At 34.0% G+C, this 17,191-nt stretch overlaps 3 protein-coding genes across 4 annotated transcripts; 2 read left to right on the forward strand and 1 right to left on the reverse strand.

Annotated features, from left to right (window-relative positions):
• The first annotated feature begins 4,791 nt into the window (after window positions 1-4,791).
• LOC115956016 (protein GRAVITROPIC IN THE LIGHT 1) lies at window positions 4,792-10,731 on the forward strand. 2 transcript variants are annotated; one of them, XM_031074465.1, is made up of 3 exons: window positions 4,792-4,976; window positions 5,289-5,345; window positions 9,150-10,731. In XM_031074465.1, exon 3 carries the CDS (start codon window positions 9,213-9,215, stop codon window positions 10,479-10,481), a length of 1,269 nt encoding a protein of 422 aa, XP_030930325.1. In that variant the 5' UTR covers window positions 4,792-4,976; window positions 5,289-5,345; window positions 9,150-9,212; the 3' UTR covers window positions 10,482-10,731. The 2 variants fall into 2 exon arrangements, with proteins under 2 accessions (XP_030930325.1, XP_030930326.1); XM_031074466.1 differs by lacking the exon at window positions 5,289-5,345.
• Window positions 10,732-12,020: 1,289 nt separating this feature from the next.
• LOC115958536 (cation/H(+) antiporter 2-like) lies at window positions 12,021-15,345 on the reverse strand. Its single transcript, XM_031076949.1, has 4 exons — window positions 15,193-15,345; window positions 14,053-15,045; window positions 12,797-13,737; window positions 12,021-12,493 (listed from the first exon to the last, which is right to left on the reverse strand). The coding sequence occupies exons 1-4, from the start codon at window positions 15,343-15,345 to the stop codon at window positions 12,211-12,213; spliced, it is 2,370 nt and encodes a 789-aa protein (XP_030932809.1). The 3' UTR covers window positions 12,021-12,210.
• Window positions 15,346-16,527: 1,182 nt separating this feature from the next.
• LOC115955161 (pectinesterase inhibitor 9-like) lies at window positions 16,528-17,191 on the forward strand. Its single transcript, XM_031073214.1, has one exon. It carries the CDS (start codon window positions 16,562-16,564, stop codon window positions 17,189-17,191), a length of 630 nt encoding a protein of 209 aa, XP_030929074.1. The 5' UTR covers window positions 16,528-16,561.

The following is a 17,191-nucleotide window of genomic DNA, read 5'->3' on the forward strand; positions in this document are numbered from 1 at the left end:
TATTTACTATTTGATCCATAAACTTATTTTTTATACATATTTTTATAGTACAATAAATTGAAATTTAAGCACTTAATTGATGATATAGTTATTAATTTTTAATTTTATGAAAATTTTGCAAGTACGATGAATATAAAGATTGTTAGGGTATTTTTTTTACACCTAATTTTATTTGAGTACCACCTATTTATACCACTAATAAGTTATTAGATTTTCCCAAATATTTCATATTTCATTATCTAAATTGGGTCATTATATAAAATATCACAAAAAGCCCAAAAACTCATATTTTATCCAATTTTATTATCATTATTTAGCTAAACCCAAAACCGGCCCTATGAATCTAATACACACATCTTATTCTATTTAAAACCCAAGAATATTTATACTTGACAATATCTGAAAAGCCCATGACTCAAATTCATGGCAAAACAATTTTATCAATGGAATTCAAATCCATAATCAAAGCCCATGGTTTGAAACCATAGCGATTTATTTATCCAAAACCCAATTTACATTGGTAATATCAAAACTCAATTCTCATTGGCAACATCAAAATCCAATTCTCATTAGCGATATCAAAACCCAATTTTCATTGGCAACATCAAAAGCCCAATTCTCATTAGCAATATCAAAAACCCAACTTACGTTGGCACTATTTATTGAAAGTCCAAGGTTATCAATATTTGGCAAAATATTATATTATAATTATTTCACCTAGAAGTCCAATAATGAACAATACTTTAGATTCTTAAACCTATTACTATAATATTACAAACTTATTGAATTTATGAATTATCTACTCTCAAAACCCATAGTGATCATCTTATAAAAGCCTAAGTAAAGAAAGGGTCATGTGGCCCAACTAAAGGTGCTAAAATGAAGCAAAATTCTAGTCCAAAAAGGTCCCAGCAAGAGGCTTGAAAGTGGGCAACTAGCCTTTGTTCATCCCTAACCAAAGAAAAAACTAGAGCCCCTTACAAGAGGACCAAGCCTTTAAGGATGAACTAGGGCCTATCCCATCAGTTTTTTAGCCACTCTTTACCTGACGTGAACAGTGCCCAATGGCTGTCATATCAGCTGAAGTTAAAAGGATAAAGGGATTCCATCATCTTTCTTAAGATTGCACCTCTAACAGAAGAGGAGCTGAAACCAAATTATCCAAACTTCAATAAATTGATACTATAAATATTAAAAATGTTCAAGATGTGATTCATATGCCAAGCCCATGAATCCAAAAGGGGAAAAGTTGGGAACATGTGGTTTGGAGGGCATAAAGGGATCTCTAGCGAAACTCTCTGAAATTGACTTAAACTTTGACACTTGACTTGGGGTGTTGAATCCTACTTTCTAGGGTCCAAATCTCAGTTGCAGCACTATGATTCTTCCTTAATACTTGCCTTAATCCCATTAGCTGAACACAATCTCAGCAATCTTCGAATTTAATGCAAGATTACTCTAAATAATACCTTGCCCAAAGAAGCAAAACAACTCCAAAAGCAAATATCTCATTTTTAGGTCAAATCCAGGTTATTAATTCAGCTGACTTACTCCCCTTAATGAAACCTACGTTTTTTTGGATGATTGTTAATTAATACTTCTCTAAACTCCACTATAAAAGCATAAGCACCTCAGCCCACAAAGACAGCTACTCCCTCTGAGACCCCTAGTCTATTTGCCATTTTACTAGTAGTTTAGCTCTCTTTAAGCTCACTACTCATCTCCTTCAGCCCACATTCATCTAACCTCAGACATTTTTTCCTCTCTTTCACACAATCACAACTCATAAATGCCTCCTACTACTTACAAACAACCCATTACTCACAACAACCTTAACCTCAGAATTAATCTCATCCCACTCACTCAAAATAGCCCATATTGTCTCATTCATGTCTTATGAACACACACTCACCAAAATCTTAGTTTAATACTTGCTAGGATCTCTCTCTCCCTTCATTCCATCTTATTTTTCCTCTTTTATTTGTAACAATGAAGCTTTTAATCCTTGTTTAGTATTATTATGATGAAGGCCATAATGTTTTGGAAACTATCTCTTCCCATTGAACCTTTAATTTTTACTTTTTATTTTACGGTTGAAAGATATAATGTATATGTATCAATTGAACTTTTCCTTACATTGATGTAATGATGGTTGAAAGTACAATGAATTCTCCTGATCGAGACATGCAAGGACCCCCCAGAAGTTAACATATTTCTAAACTTATTTAATAATTAACCATTGGACTGTTTAAATCTGTTTTTTCTAGACTAAGTGTAATTTTACCCTTACCGTTAAAGATCTTATTTCACTTGAACTATCAGACCAGGACTACTAATGTACTAATTAAGTATTGTAATGTGTTTTTCATTGGCCTTTTGTTTCTGTTTTGTCAAGTGCAACCTTTGTTTCTTATTTGGATAGGCTTTGTCATCGCATCGAAAGCCTTTGGGTATTATCTCAAGAGCCCATAGTCGAGTTTCGGCTTGGCTTCCCAACATCTTAGATAGAGGCATCAATTTCCCCTTCAACAAAGATAAAATGTAATCTAACGGTGAATTTTTCAAAATTGACATCTAATAAAAATATATTAAATGAAATTGTAGTCATTAACTACAATCAAGATTGCAACTAAAGTTTGTCCATTGAAAATTTGGGCTCCTCGTAAACAATTTCAACATCAGTAAGTTTTAAACTGGAACTAATACTTGGTTTGTTTAGCTTAATGATTTGAGTTTGAAGGAGTATCCTAACAAGATGAATTAACATTATTGGCTAGCAAATGTGCTTTTGTTTATTTTTTATTAAAAAAATAAAAAAAGCACCCATTGTAAACAATATCCTCTCAGTGTTCATTTGGCTAGCTTATTTTTTATTAACTTATTTTACAATTTAGTATATTTCTGCTACTATTTGTAGGCCTTATTGCACTTTTTTGTACTATTTATAAGTTTCATTATATTATTTCAACTAACATTTATCTTTATTTACCGTACTTTAAAAAAAAAGAAAATTTAATAAAATAAATAAATCTCAAAAAGACTAATTAATGAAATTACTCTATTTGCGTGTGTGGTATAGCCGTAACTCGTAAGATTGCGTGTAAAAACCATGAAGCCACGGTTAGGTGAGTGTTTATATATATATATTATTACGTTTTCCCAAAAATAAAGGAGAGATTTTTTACCAAGAAAAAAGAAAAAGAAAAAAAAAGTTTTACTGCATACTTTTTTTTTTTTTTTTTTTTTTGAGATACTAAGTAATTGTTGCATACTTGAATATAGCAATTGCTTAACATAGGGTTATGTGACAATAAAAAGAAATTGACAAGTGTTTAAGGGATTACATTACCCATGAATGTTGAACACATGCTAATTTTTTTACTGCCATATAACCTTAAATACAACAATTGCGGTATACAAATATGTGGCAAAACTTTTCAAAAAAAAAACAATGGGATATACTTATCCACCAGCTACTGGCTGGAAAGAATTTAATAATTAGTAATTATTTGTAAAACCATGCTCTCTTTTTTTTTGATTGCTTCTGAAACACATAACATGTTTGTAATGGTGGCAAGATGATGTCTCTCTTTGAGTATGGTGTACAAAATTTTCTCATTCCTCATCTCCTTCTTTGTTTGATATATACGATCTGCTAATGTTTATCTTTTTCGTTTTTTCAAAGGATTATGGCTATATGAGAATCCATAATTTTATGTGAATTTTATTCAGCTTGCACACAACTACTACATGGGTGCACCGGTTAATTAAATTAAGATGTAAATAAGATAAAATAAAAATATTCATTTCCTTTTTACACAAACAATAAGATTTAAATTAAATAATAATATATTGCACTGATAATAAACCTGGACAATAAGATAGATAAAAAAAATAAAAGAAAAATTATCATAAGTAACGTGACAGAAACACAGTGTACGACAATATGTTTTATTACCCAAATTGTAATGGATTATTTGAACTTTTGAAACCATCGCATTTTCAAAATTAATAAAATAAATTCTAAAATTTTAAAAAGGGTCATGCTAACGAGTGCCTTAAGAGTACTCATTAATAATCCATTTTAGGAAAGTTTTGATATCACTTTTATGGGAAATGAAAAAAATTGTCAAAATATTAATTACTTTTTTTTTATTTCCCATAAAAATTTTCTTTAAATAGATTATTAACCAGTATTCTAAGTGCACTTGTTAACATTTTCCTTCTAAAAAATATCAAATTAAACTCTATAATTTTAAAAGTAATAATAAAGGATATTTGTTGTATCATTAAAAACTTATTAAAAAAATCATTAAATATTAAAAACGTGTTGGCTATTTGATTATCAATGGAGCAATTAGTGCTCTTGAGAAAAAAAGCAAAAAAGGCAGAATAATTAATACTCCTCAATTGCAATTGTTGACAAAGAGAGCCAAATTTATTCGGTCCCAAAAGATCTAGAATATTATTTATAAAAGAAGAAATATCTAAAATACAAATTAAAAAAAATTAAAAAAATGAAAGTTTTTTATTTTTATTTTTTTCCTTGGCCAAACTGCTAAAGTGAAAGGACAAAATGAAAAAAGGGACAAACAGTGTTGTCCTTATTCTTTGATTCCTTTACAATAAAAAATAAAAAATCAGACTTGCCCCAACACTTTATCAGATTTATCAGAAACTAGTAAAAAAAAAAAAAAATATATATATATATATTTATTTTATTTTTAAAATTTTTAACTCAGCCAAAAAAAAGAAAAGCAATATGTAGAAAAAGAAAAGCAAAGCCAAGAAGAGTACAGAAAAAGTGAAAAGCAATTCATTATTACAGTTTTCTGTCTGTTTCTTTTATACTATTGTTTTAGGGTTAACTTTTGTTTTTTTTTTATTTTTGTCTAAAAAACCTTAACCAGGTTTGCTTTGATTTTACTTTTGTGTCTTTACCCTGGAGCGAGATCTCCGGCGAAATATCCGACTAGGTAAATAAATACTTCACCTTGTCTCCCTGTTTGTTTCCCTAGAAAATTTCGTTGATTTGTTTGTTTCCTGAGAAAATTTACGGGAAAAATACTCCAAAGCTAGTATTTTTACTCTTTTTTCCACCATTGGAGAGTTGGGTCTCTGTTGTTCTCTTTTTTTTTTTTTGGTTAATTGCTGGAGTCTATTTGAAAATTCACGATGAGTTATGGAGTAATTGATGTTCGTCTACACTAGAATATGAATGTTTATTCTTTGAATGATTATATTTTATATTTTATTTGTTTCTTCTTGTTCTCTGGGTTACATTTTAGGTCAAAGAGTATTATGTTTGCTGGACAAATTCTGTTCCCGTTTTGCAATCTTTTCAGGTAGGCAGCTCAGCTCATTCCCTTTTTACATTTATTTTTCTTTTGTATAATCTGGCTTTTTTATTGGGCTTTTGTATTATTAGTAAGTGATTAAAAAAAAGAGAGGATTTTTTGCATTTTGGGTATTTAGTATTTACTTAACATAAGCTGTTAGTTGTAATTTCCTTCTAAGATTTTATCTTTTACTCACTCATCACAAGGTTCATTTGTATCTGAAAAGTTTTGTGGTTATATCTATGAAAGTTTTACAAATTGCTTCAACTCCTTTAACAGCATTCATAACTTGACTTAGTATCACTATGTATTTTACACAATTTTATGGTTTGAAGTTAATCATTTCCCCTTGTTGCCACTAAATGGTCATTGGTTTCATTAAATGCAATGGCAAGATTGTAGAGTGTCTGAACTTGTTTCAAGGCATTCTCATATGCAAATTTTAGTGTGGATCTGGCTAAGTTTACTTTGTAGTTTGTAATAGTACAGAAATCAATCTTCTAAGTTCTATACATGTGATTGTGATTGATAACCTTTTTTATGTAGACCAGCTGTCTCATTGGTCTTGGTTAAACACCTGCATTTGTCGTGCTTTGCGCGGTGTTTAATTTAGCTGCATCATTAGCATCTTGTTCTGATGTGGTCAGTATAAATGCTAGTTTATTATGAAGTTTACTCTTAGCAGTGTTCAGATGATCCAAATACTTATTAGAAAATTTAATTTGTGGTTCAAAAGGAGTCTATCTTTTTGTAGGTAATGTTTGTAATCACGATCTTTTGTGGTATATTATAGCATAAGAGAGGTACTTGCTGAGTAGTGATTTGATTATGAACCTGTTGTGATTTTTGTTTTTTGATAATTAAAGAAAACTTTATTCAAATTCATAAAAAGGAGTCACCCAAGTATACAGGAAGTATACAGTAGGGGACCAAAACAGTCAAATACACAAATTACAAGCATCCATCAAATTATAAACCGAAAAAATAGAATGACTTCCTATGATAGACATCAAATCCAATAGTGTTTTAAAGAAGAAAAGTTTTAAGTCGGCTATAGTTGTTTTAGAATCTTCAAAACACTGGTTGTTTCTCTCCTGCCAAATGCACCACATCAAACAATGAGGGACAACCATCTAGATAAAACACCATTACAATGGTGACCAAATTTTCCTTGCCAACATGCTAGGAGCTCAACCAGTCTTTAGCATTGCCCAATATATACCAAACAAGATGAACACCATAGACCACAACTCAAAAACAATAGGACAATGTAATAAAAGATGATCTACTGACTCTCTATTACTTTTTCACATATAACACCAATCCATAATCAACATCTTCCTCTTACGTAAATTATCAATAGTCAAAATATTTCTCAAAGCCACAGTCCAAATGAACCTGCTGTGATTTAGTTGACAAATTGTGGAGACCATGTACTTAAATCACCGGGAAATTACTAGGAACATAAAGAATTTGATTATCTTAGTTGATTCATGCTGCTCAAATGTTGCCTATGAGATTTGATGAAAATTTGGTGGTGTGGTGTCACAAAGAAAAGAGAGGTGGAGGGGCCATGATGGTTAGAACTTAAGTGATTTGTTGGCCATTCATGGTTACCAAAAACTAAAATGTCTCTTAGGGGGTAGACAACTTATATTATTATGTTTTCAATTTATATCTGGAATAAATTACTAAATAGTATGGTTTCAGTAGAGGCATCTGCTTCCTTAAACCTGGAGCATGCATGAAAAGTCACTTGACATCGGTTATTTCTTGTATTTTAGATTTGGTGTTGTTATTCTTGCAATGCTGTCTAATTAGAGCTTGGCCTTTGCTTGGTACTTGCAACTACATTGGCTGCGTTGAGAATCAAAGGGTGTTGACAAATACTTGTGCTCAAGTGTCCTGATAACACTATACGGGGTGAACACATGCCAAAGGGGCCCTGTTAGTTTTGGTCATTAAGAGTTAACTTGGAGTTTGCATGGTTAGAGACCTCTCTTATGGCATAAGGAATATCTTGAATAGGAATCTTGGACTTGCATTGACAGTCTTACATGGTTTTTATTTATTTATTTATTTTTTATGTCAAATGTAAATTATTTTTAATTTTACGAGGCTTGATTCCCTCTCTCGTTGGGTATGCTTTGCTATTAGAATTGTTCTTTCTGCATCCTCCTTATTTTCCTTATAGCTTTCATTTTTGGGATCCATTACATCCGTATGAGCAATTCAATTCCACTCTTTCCTTTTACATGCGATTTATGTCTTGGAAGATGGGTGCTAAATGTCCTTTGGAAGAAGTTGAAGTGATAATAAGAGATAATATAAATTATGCACTTTGAAATCTGTAGTCTTAGATTTACTTACTCCAAAAAAGGAGAAAAAAGAAAAGAAAAAAGAGGAGAAATCTGTTAGATTTCACCTTGAGATTCCAAAACCTTGGTCAGTGGTTCTAGGCATTGAGAGCTTCTGTTATGTTGGAAATTAGCATCCTTTGTGGTCACTGTGCTTCTTAAGGATGAGTTCAACATGTGCAAATGCTTCAAGGCCTGAAGTGCCCATTGTACATGAGTATACCTGCATTTTTGAAAAATACCTTAGGCTATGTAGTGAGAGCTTATTTTTTTTATTGAAATTCTTGCTACATGTTCACCTTTCTTCAATCAAGTGTGATAGGTCTAACCTGTAATGTGTACAGATATATACAGTGGCAATTTCAAGTATATGTTAGTGTTTTGAAGATGTGGAGTGCACATCAAATCAATTGCTAACATCTTTCATTAGTTCTCTTTATGAGTGGTCCTTTGCTTTGGGTCTCACAAATAGTACTTCTATTCAAAATTTCATAGAGTCAATTTATATGTAAATATTTTTCAATTGTAATTCTTTAGGCTACTTCATTTTTCTTTTCTTTTCATGAAGTAGTCTCTTTGCAAGTTATTCTTATGTATATATATATGTTAGTATTTTGGGTCCAAGGTATTTGCTTATTTTTGTAGTTACTACCTCTATATTTCTATGTATTTTAAATATGGTCTGATACTCTCTTGGCAACTCAGCACAGTAAAATTTTAAAATTTGTTAGTAGTGCTTTAACAATCAATCATCCAAAGTGATTTGTTTTGATTGAGGTCAACTCCCAGTATTCCTAGTTCTGACAATTTCCAAAAAGCATCAAGATGATTAACCGCACCTTGGATTCACACATATAATCTATGGCGAGTAAATATTGCTGGCTTTGCATGCAATCTGCCAGTTACAGAATTGGGAGTGGTACCTACATTGTCTGAGAACATTCTAAATTTAATTCTGACTTCTGTTTTTACTCCCTTTCCTAGTTTGTGGAGACTTATAACTGATTCCCACATAATGCTTTTTTCTGTTCAATAAACCGGATCCTTTAGTAACAATTCATGAACATGGAATATTATCAGTGACTCAAATAGCAGGAGTATTGGGATCTGATTTTGGAACAGTCTTGTCACGTAACAAAAATAACATTTGGTACATTAGGTTCATGAGATTCTCTGGCAGCTCGTTCAACTGTGAACTGTAACATTTTTTGGATTTTTATTTTACTCTTTCTAAATGAACCAAGCCAACTAGAATCTTTCTTCAGCCATATTGAAGAAATAGAGCTTTGTTCAATGTATTTGTCTATAAGCAGACTTTTCTGTATTTGTGGCGATCCAAAAGCAGTCTCCTCTTTTTTTTTTTCTTTTTTTTTGGGAATAACTGCTTTGCTTTTGTTTTATGACACTATCGATTTTCAGCTGATGCCAATAAAACTTTTATGGAAATTTGCAGGTTGTGTAACATTGGTGTTTTCTCTGAAGGAAGCCTATTCAATTTACCCTGCTGGAAGTAGCTATGCTACCCACTGGAGCAAAAGACTCCCAACTCCGTGAGAGCAACAGTCAGAAAGTCCACCCACAACCCATGGAAGAGGCCATGAATCAGAAGCCAGAAGCTGTGGAAGCCCTGATATCCAAGATTTTTACGAACATCTCCTCTTTGAAGTCAGCTTACATCCAGCTTCAAGCTGCTCATACTCCCTATGACCCTGAAAAAATCCAAGCTGCTGATAAACAAGTAATTTCTGAGTTGAAGAACCTATCCGAACTCAAGCACTTTTACAGGGAGCACAACCCCAAATCAGTATGTGCTTCTCCACAGGATTCTCGCTTAGCTGCGGAGATCCAAGAACAGCAGAGTCTGCTGAAAACCTATGAGGTTATGGTGAAGAAATTTCAGTCTGAAATTCAGAACAAAGATTCTGAGATTAATCAGTTGCAGCAGCAGATTGAGGAGGCATGCCAGAGGCGGGGAAAACTGGAAAAGAATCTTAAGCTTAGGGGCTTGTCAACAAAAGAATCTGAAAGTTCTACAGATGAAAATGGATTTTTCCCTGTAGATCTAACCCCCGATCTGTTTACATCTGCTGTAGAAGCTGCTTTCAAAGCCATTCATGATTTTTCTAAGCCATTGATCAACATGATGAAAGCAGCTGGGTGGGATCTCGATGCTGCAGCTAACTCAATTGAACCTAATGTCGTTTATGCAAAGAGAGCTCATAAAAAGTATGCTTTTGAGTCTCATATATGCCAGAGAATGTTCAGTGGGTTTCAGCAAGAAAGCTTTGCCATCAAATCAGACAATCTAACGGTCACTACAGATGGCTTCTTCAAACAGTTTCTTGCTCTAAGGGAGATGGATCCGTTGGATGTACTAGGGCAAAATCCAGACTCGATTTTTGGGAAATTTTGCAGGAGCAAGTACCTAGTGGTGGTTCACCCAAAAATGGAGGCATCCTTCTTTGGAAATCTTGATCAGCGAAATTACGTAATGGGGGGTGGACATCCAAGGACCCCTTTTTACCAAGCTTTTCTAAAACTGGCAAAATCCATCTGGCTTTTACATAGGCTGGCTTATTCGTTTGAGCCCAATGTCAAGGTATTTCAGGTTAAGAGAGGGAGTGAGTTTTCAGAGGTTTATATGGATAGTGTTGTGAAGAATTTGATAATGGATGAAAGTGATCAAAAGCCCAAGGTTGGACTAATGGTTATGCCTGGTTTTTGGATTGGGGGCAGTGTGATTCAGAGTAGAGTTTATCTCTCAGGCATGAAGGTTGCTGAATAACTCAAGTGTGTCTATGCTAATCTTTGTCCAGATGTGTATGTTGTGTGTTTAATATGGCCTGTTGTCTTTTCCTATTATATTATCTTATGTAATTGTTATTGCTGGTTGTTTGTTGAAAGGAGCTTCCTTTTGTTTATAACGATGTGAGTTATTGTAGAAGTAGATGCAGTAATTTGTTTAGCTAATCTTTTGAGTGCTAGTTGAACATCACCTTGGGAGAAGGAAATTCCCTTTCACTGTTCAGGTCATATTTGCCAACCCTATTTGCTTCAAAAGACCATCTTGACTGGTTAAATAATTTAAACAAATACTAATTTAACTATTAATAATATATTTAGAACTCATTAAATCATTTAAACAAGTAATTTATCTATTAAGTGCCCGTTTGTGATGCACTTTTAAGTTAGTTTATTGCTTTTTTATTTTTTTATTTTTTTATTTGCTGGTTTTGCGTGAGTTATATGCTTATTTCATTTAACCTTTTTTTATTTGTAATATTTTCAACAAAAAGTTAGATAAATTATTTTTAAATGGACATTTAAGTTATATGATTAAATGCACCTATAATAATAGATTGGAAGATTTTCAAGTTTGGATGGAAATTCAGTCCATGATACAAACAAATAGGATTTGGGCGAATCATGTGGTATTTATCTATTAGAATCCATTGGAAAAAAGGGAGGAAATGGTTCATTATTATACATTACACGAGACCCACATGCAATAGATTGACTTTGAATCTTTGATTGAGTTCGTCGGTGTTTTATGCTGAAAGATCACTCTTAGTTCCTCACGTGATTGTTGAGGTGCCACCACTTGCAATACAGCTTTAAACTACATACTATATTGTTAAGACTTTAAATTCATGTCTCTAGAATCTCTGAACCTTGGTTTCAATACTTTGTTGGCTAAACAAGTTTTATCTATAATACTAGAGGACCATTGCCGTGGGCATCGCGGGCACTCTCAGTTGGGTTTTGACGCAACAACTAGGAATAAATTATAGTGAATGGCCCCAAGTTGTCGTTCTTGGTCAAAGCTTTGTAGAAGAAGGGTGATAGATACACACGAAGTTGAAATCGTGTTTTGACTGTTTCATAATTATAACTGAAATCATGTGTACGGTTGTGTGCAACAAGCTGTGTATAACAATAATTAACATTCATAGAATATACTACTTTCATTAACTCATCATCGATTAGTTTATTATTTGATGATAATAGAATGGACTGAATTTTTCTCTAAATTGGTTTGAAAGAAATTTCCTTCAACCCACTACATGGCAATTCATAAAACCTTCCTCATGTACTTTTAATGGCATTAACTATTTTATGGTCATGTGGTTTGTTTAACTGATGTAATGACTCATGCGAGTTAATACACTTAAATGGTTTTATGAATCGTTATGTAATGAGTTAGAATAGATTCTTCTAACCCGATTTGGAGGAAAGCTTTATCAAAAAAAGAATTACGAACTTTATGAGTATTTTTACATTTATAATAAACTTTTACACAAGACTATATTTATAATGCCAAAGTTCAATTTATATACAATATGAAACATGGGTGACATTACATTCCAGTAACTAATCATATACAATATGTTCTTGGCTCCACCCCTTCTGTTTTTTGTGACGTTTTAGCGCTTGAGCAAGCTAGGATTTTGGCTTCTTAGCTGTTGTTTCAGGTTCCTTTGTTAATAAAATTGTTGATTATCAAAAGAAAAAGACTAGTCATCTAAAGCGTCTTTCTTTGCGTGCCTATGTTGTTGAACGACCAAAACTGAGCCGTTGATATTGAAATCTGAAGAAGCCAAGAAATCTCCAATTGTTCCAAGCTCAGGACACTCCTCCCAGTCACAAATACCAGTTGTTAGTGGTGAGTTTCCTCGCCCACCTTTCCCAACTATGAATAATGAATACATATCTCCAATGTCTTTTAGAGCTGCCGCTGTCTGTGCCGCATTGTTCACATACTTCTCCACATATCCAACTTGACCCGATGTCACATACCTTAAAACAACATATTCACAGTCATATAAAACCAAGGAGAAAGTAGTAGGATTAGACAAATAAATCAAGTTAAAGACACATGCAATCACAAGCATGCATGCTACAAATAAGGAAAATTTCAATTTAAAATGGACCCATTTTATAGTTCAAATTAAATACTACGAATTTAAGAGTTCGTGTTACTCTATAAACTAATTCATCTAGAAATAAAATCATAACTGCAAGATAGACTCTCTCTAAATTCAGTGAAATGGAGAGGATCTGTTTCCTATAGATATTAAATGAAAATGGTTAATGGTGTACCTATTATAGAACTCGGACAAGAAGGCATTGTCAATTTCATTTACGTCATTCCCCTTCTCTAGTCTTGATAGTTTCACAAACATTCCATCATCTTCATCTGATGAATCATCAATCTGGGAATTGCGTACATTTGATGATGATGATGCTGGTAGGAACCTTATGACAGTCAAATTTACGCGGGGATGAGCAGCAATGCGTCTACTCCAAGCAATAGCTTCACGATCATCTGGACCACCAAAGAAAAGAGTTGCCATATGTTGCACAGTGTCAGAGCCAAGTAGTTGTAAGAACCCGGGGACACCATCAATGCCTCGACTCACAATAATACCAACTGAGCATGGAGCATGGCGAAGAACCTTTTGGTTTGTAGTCCTAATCCCTTCCTTCCCAATATCCATTTTTCCATCAATTCTTTGGTGCTTATGAAAAGGGAGAAGAATAATTGATACCCTTAAGTCCTCAGCACTATTACACACATCCTCGTACAAAGTTGCAATGGATGACACTGCTTTAGTTACGCGGACCAAAATTTTTGTTTCAGAAGTAAAGTTGTCCACGGCTTCATTGATTTCTAGTGCATCATTTCCACCATAGTCTTCATCGTCGCTAAGTTCATCAGCTTCTAGTTCATGATAGGATACATTGGTCCTACGCTTTGGGAGTAGCTCTATTAGCTGCATCAAATAAGGGGTGATAGGTGCTTTCTGAGACCCGCTTAATGCTGATACAAGTGAAAGTATGGCTGATAGGGGACGAGGTCCATATACACAAGCTAGCATCCTAAGCTCTTCTTTATCTGGATCATGTATTTCAAGTTCTGTATGAATATTTCCCAATAAGTTTTCTTGTTTTCTCATTAGCAAAGCCACCACCGGCCCTGATATTATTGTGTTAATCACGATTGATATGAGCAACAAATTGTAAGATCTTGGACTCCACGTCTGCAACAATAGCCAAAGCATATCCCACTTAGACTTTGCCAGTCACACACACACACACACACACACACACACATATATATATATATATACACACTTGAAAAGACAGACTTAAAGAGATAATGAATGTAAATCCTGTCTCACTTTATACACTGTAGTAAGCCATGTGGCCATGTGTGTGATTTTCTTCCATAAACTATGATTATTTTATAAGAAAAAGAAAAAGAAAATGTGACAGATAAAGTGGAAGACATAGAGTGGGACAGAGGAATTTTATTTAGAGGTGATGTATAAATGATTTCAATTAAGTAAACTTACCATAAGTATCTTTGAGGAGGACCCTATGAACAGAAGATCAGCATGGCCTTTTAGGTTCATTATGAAACCGAGAAGCACCCCCTTATTCAGTGGAATCTTTAGATAACGGCAAACAATAAGAGTGCCACTAATCTTGCAGCCAATGCTCAACAAAACCATAATGACAACAATAAGTACATTGTTCCAACTATTCAAAAATCTTCCATTAAATTGGAACCCAATGTAGCCAAAGTAAATGGGAAGAATGAAGTTGTGAACTGAAAAGTTGAGTTTGTGTATCAGTGTCCTTGCCGCTTTACCCCGCTTAGGGAACATTAGGCCAATGGCAAAACAACTGACTATGCTGTTAAAACTCGCCCATTCCACATACATCGCGCTACCTATAACAAGTGATAAGATAACGAAGAGCTCGGTATTCTTCAAGTACTTCTGGTTATTGTCCCGTTTATTGAACCAATCAGCTAAGTACTTGTTTATAAAAATGATAACCACATCAAGTAGCACACAATAGATACCATATTTGTACACCTTATTTGCATGGATAGCAAGAACGAGATTAAAAATCGCCAAGCATGTCATTTCAATTATGAGTGAAGAAATTATTGCCAATCGCCCAATGTCAGAGGTATCAAACTTTAACTCTGCAGCCAAACGAATCACAACCGGAGAAGCTGTGTATGCTAAGAGTAAAACGATGATTGCCACGAACATTGTCTTTTGGCCTTGGACTTCTAACTCATGGTGTAAAAAGGCAGAGGTTGCTAGGCCAAAGATCATGCCTATTATGGCACCACCGAATGCAATGGCTGTCACCACAACTACGTTATTGCGCCTTACATAAGGAATGTCAGTCTCCAACCCAATTAGGAACATGAATATGATACGGCAAAAGAGACCAAAAATTTCATAGAAATCTGCACCAGTGCTCTGATAAAAGAACCTGTTCACTAGAGGAATATTTGACAACCCTGTAGGACCGAGCACCAATCCAGCCTATATCATATAAAACAAAACCAACATGTGTCAACTGGTTGTGACACATTTTATAACCATAAAAACTATTCACATTGAAAGTTGCAGATTCATAAACATGCATGTTAATTTTTGTGTGTGTTAATGTGTATGTGTGTGAAAACTTACAAAAATTTGAGCAATGGGTCCAGGTTGACCCAAGCCCTTGAGCAATAGGTGGAAGAAGTGTGAGATGACAAGAATGCCAGACACTTGCATGCCCATTGAGGTGAGAGGATTGAACAAATTTTCTTGACAAGCTATGCGGTGGGTAGCGTCCATTGTGTTAGATTGCAAGAGGAACAAGAATTAAGGAAGACAAAGAAAAATGAAAAAAATTACATGCAATTGGTAAATATTGTCATGGTTTATATGTTGTGATACTCTGTTACATGGTTCAGATCCTCTTTTTACTGATGGAGGATCGGTAGAAATCTAAGGTCTTTGACCTTTTCTTAGCTTACTCATCAAGTCCATGTATTAATGCTCCTTTTTATTTTTAAGTGAAAATATTTTTAGGCAAAACTGTTTTCAGCAGTAAACATTTTCAAAGAATATGAATTATTTAATTACGTTTGGTTGTGCTCCTAGAAATGATTTGAAAACGTTTTCCTTTATTCGACTTACCCAAAAAAATCTTTTTAAAAAGGGTTAAATTTGATAATTTCTTTGGCTAAATTGTAAATTACACCCCTAAAGTTTAGAGAGTGTTTGGATTTTATACCTTAAAGTTTCAAAATTTGGATTTTGATCCCTGAAGTTTTATTCCGTTTACCCCCTCCATCCACATTTTCTGTTAAGTGCCACATAAATTTGTCCAATAAAATAATACCACATCATTTTTGTAGCATAAAAAAAATTAAAAATGACATGGCATAATAAAAATAACATGACATCATTTTATTGAATGAATTAAACACGCATGACAGACTTATGTGACACTTAACGGAAAATATGGATTGAGGGGCTACTGGTGTAACATCAATTTCTTATAAGACACTATTGATTACTTATTCAGCAAAAAAAAAAAAAAGACACTACTGATTACTTTTATTGTACACTCACCAATTGCAACTTCCCACCTCAACATTTCTGAAATAAAAAAATTTTGTATCTAAATTGATTGAAACGCAAAATAGAATCATTGACCAGCATTTTTGCACGTGCTGTGTTCCTAGAAGTTTTTAATTTTAGTAATCTAGGTAAGCCTGTTCCATGAAGGATTTGTTACTTCCTTGTTAGGGTTCTAAGATACTAAGCAAAAGCAATACTTATCCTGAATGCCAATCCATTTTATTTGACCAACCAGTTGCAAATATAATACTCTTTTATTTGGTTTGCCCTCAACTCAATACACCATTATTTTTGCTTAATTTAAGCACGTAAAGAGCAAGTTAAATCATAGTAGAACATGTTACAACCCCTATATAAGCCCCCTCAAACCATGACATTTTTCTCAAGGAGAATTATTAATCTTTTGTGTTGAGATTGCAAAAAAATGGCACAACTTAGCCTTTACTTGCTAGTCATCATGGTCTCTCTCTTTTGCAATTCAAGCTTAGCTGAACCAGCCTTTGCTAGACATTCTCAATCAAATGGCTACATCAAGGACTCATGTCGTATCACCCGCTATCCATCTCTGTGTCTCCAATGCCTCTCTAGCTATGGCAACAGTACTACCATCCAAAGCCCGGAACAACTTGCTCAAGTCGCCTTGTCTGTAAGCCTATACCGAGCACAATACACAAGAGCATACATGCTTAAAGTTGCTAAGGAACTTGAGTCAAGCAAGGCCAAGGGGTACTACCAAACTGTGAAAGATTGCTTGGCAGAAATCAATGATAGTGTAGACCAACTTAGCCAATCGATTAGGGAGCTACGTCGTTTGGGGCAAGAAACTGTGGCAAATGACATCTTTTGGCACATAAGTAACGTTGAGACATGGGTTAGTGCTGCCCTTACTGATGCAAGTACCTGTTTGGATGAGTTTCCGGGGCATAACATGGGAAAATTGAAGGCTACGATTAAGGGAAAGGTGTTGAATGTAGCACAAGTCACAAGCAATGCATTAGCTTTGTTTCACAGATATGCTGCTGCAAAGTATAGAGCAGCTAATAGGAAGCCATAA

This window comes from Quercus lobata, chromosome 8 (genome assembly GCF_001633185.2).
Source record: "Quercus lobata isolate SW786 chromosome 8, ValleyOak3.0 Primary Assembly, whole genome shotgun sequence".
Lineage (NCBI taxonomy): Eukaryota > Viridiplantae > Streptophyta > Magnoliopsida > Fagales > Fagaceae > Quercus > Quercus lobata.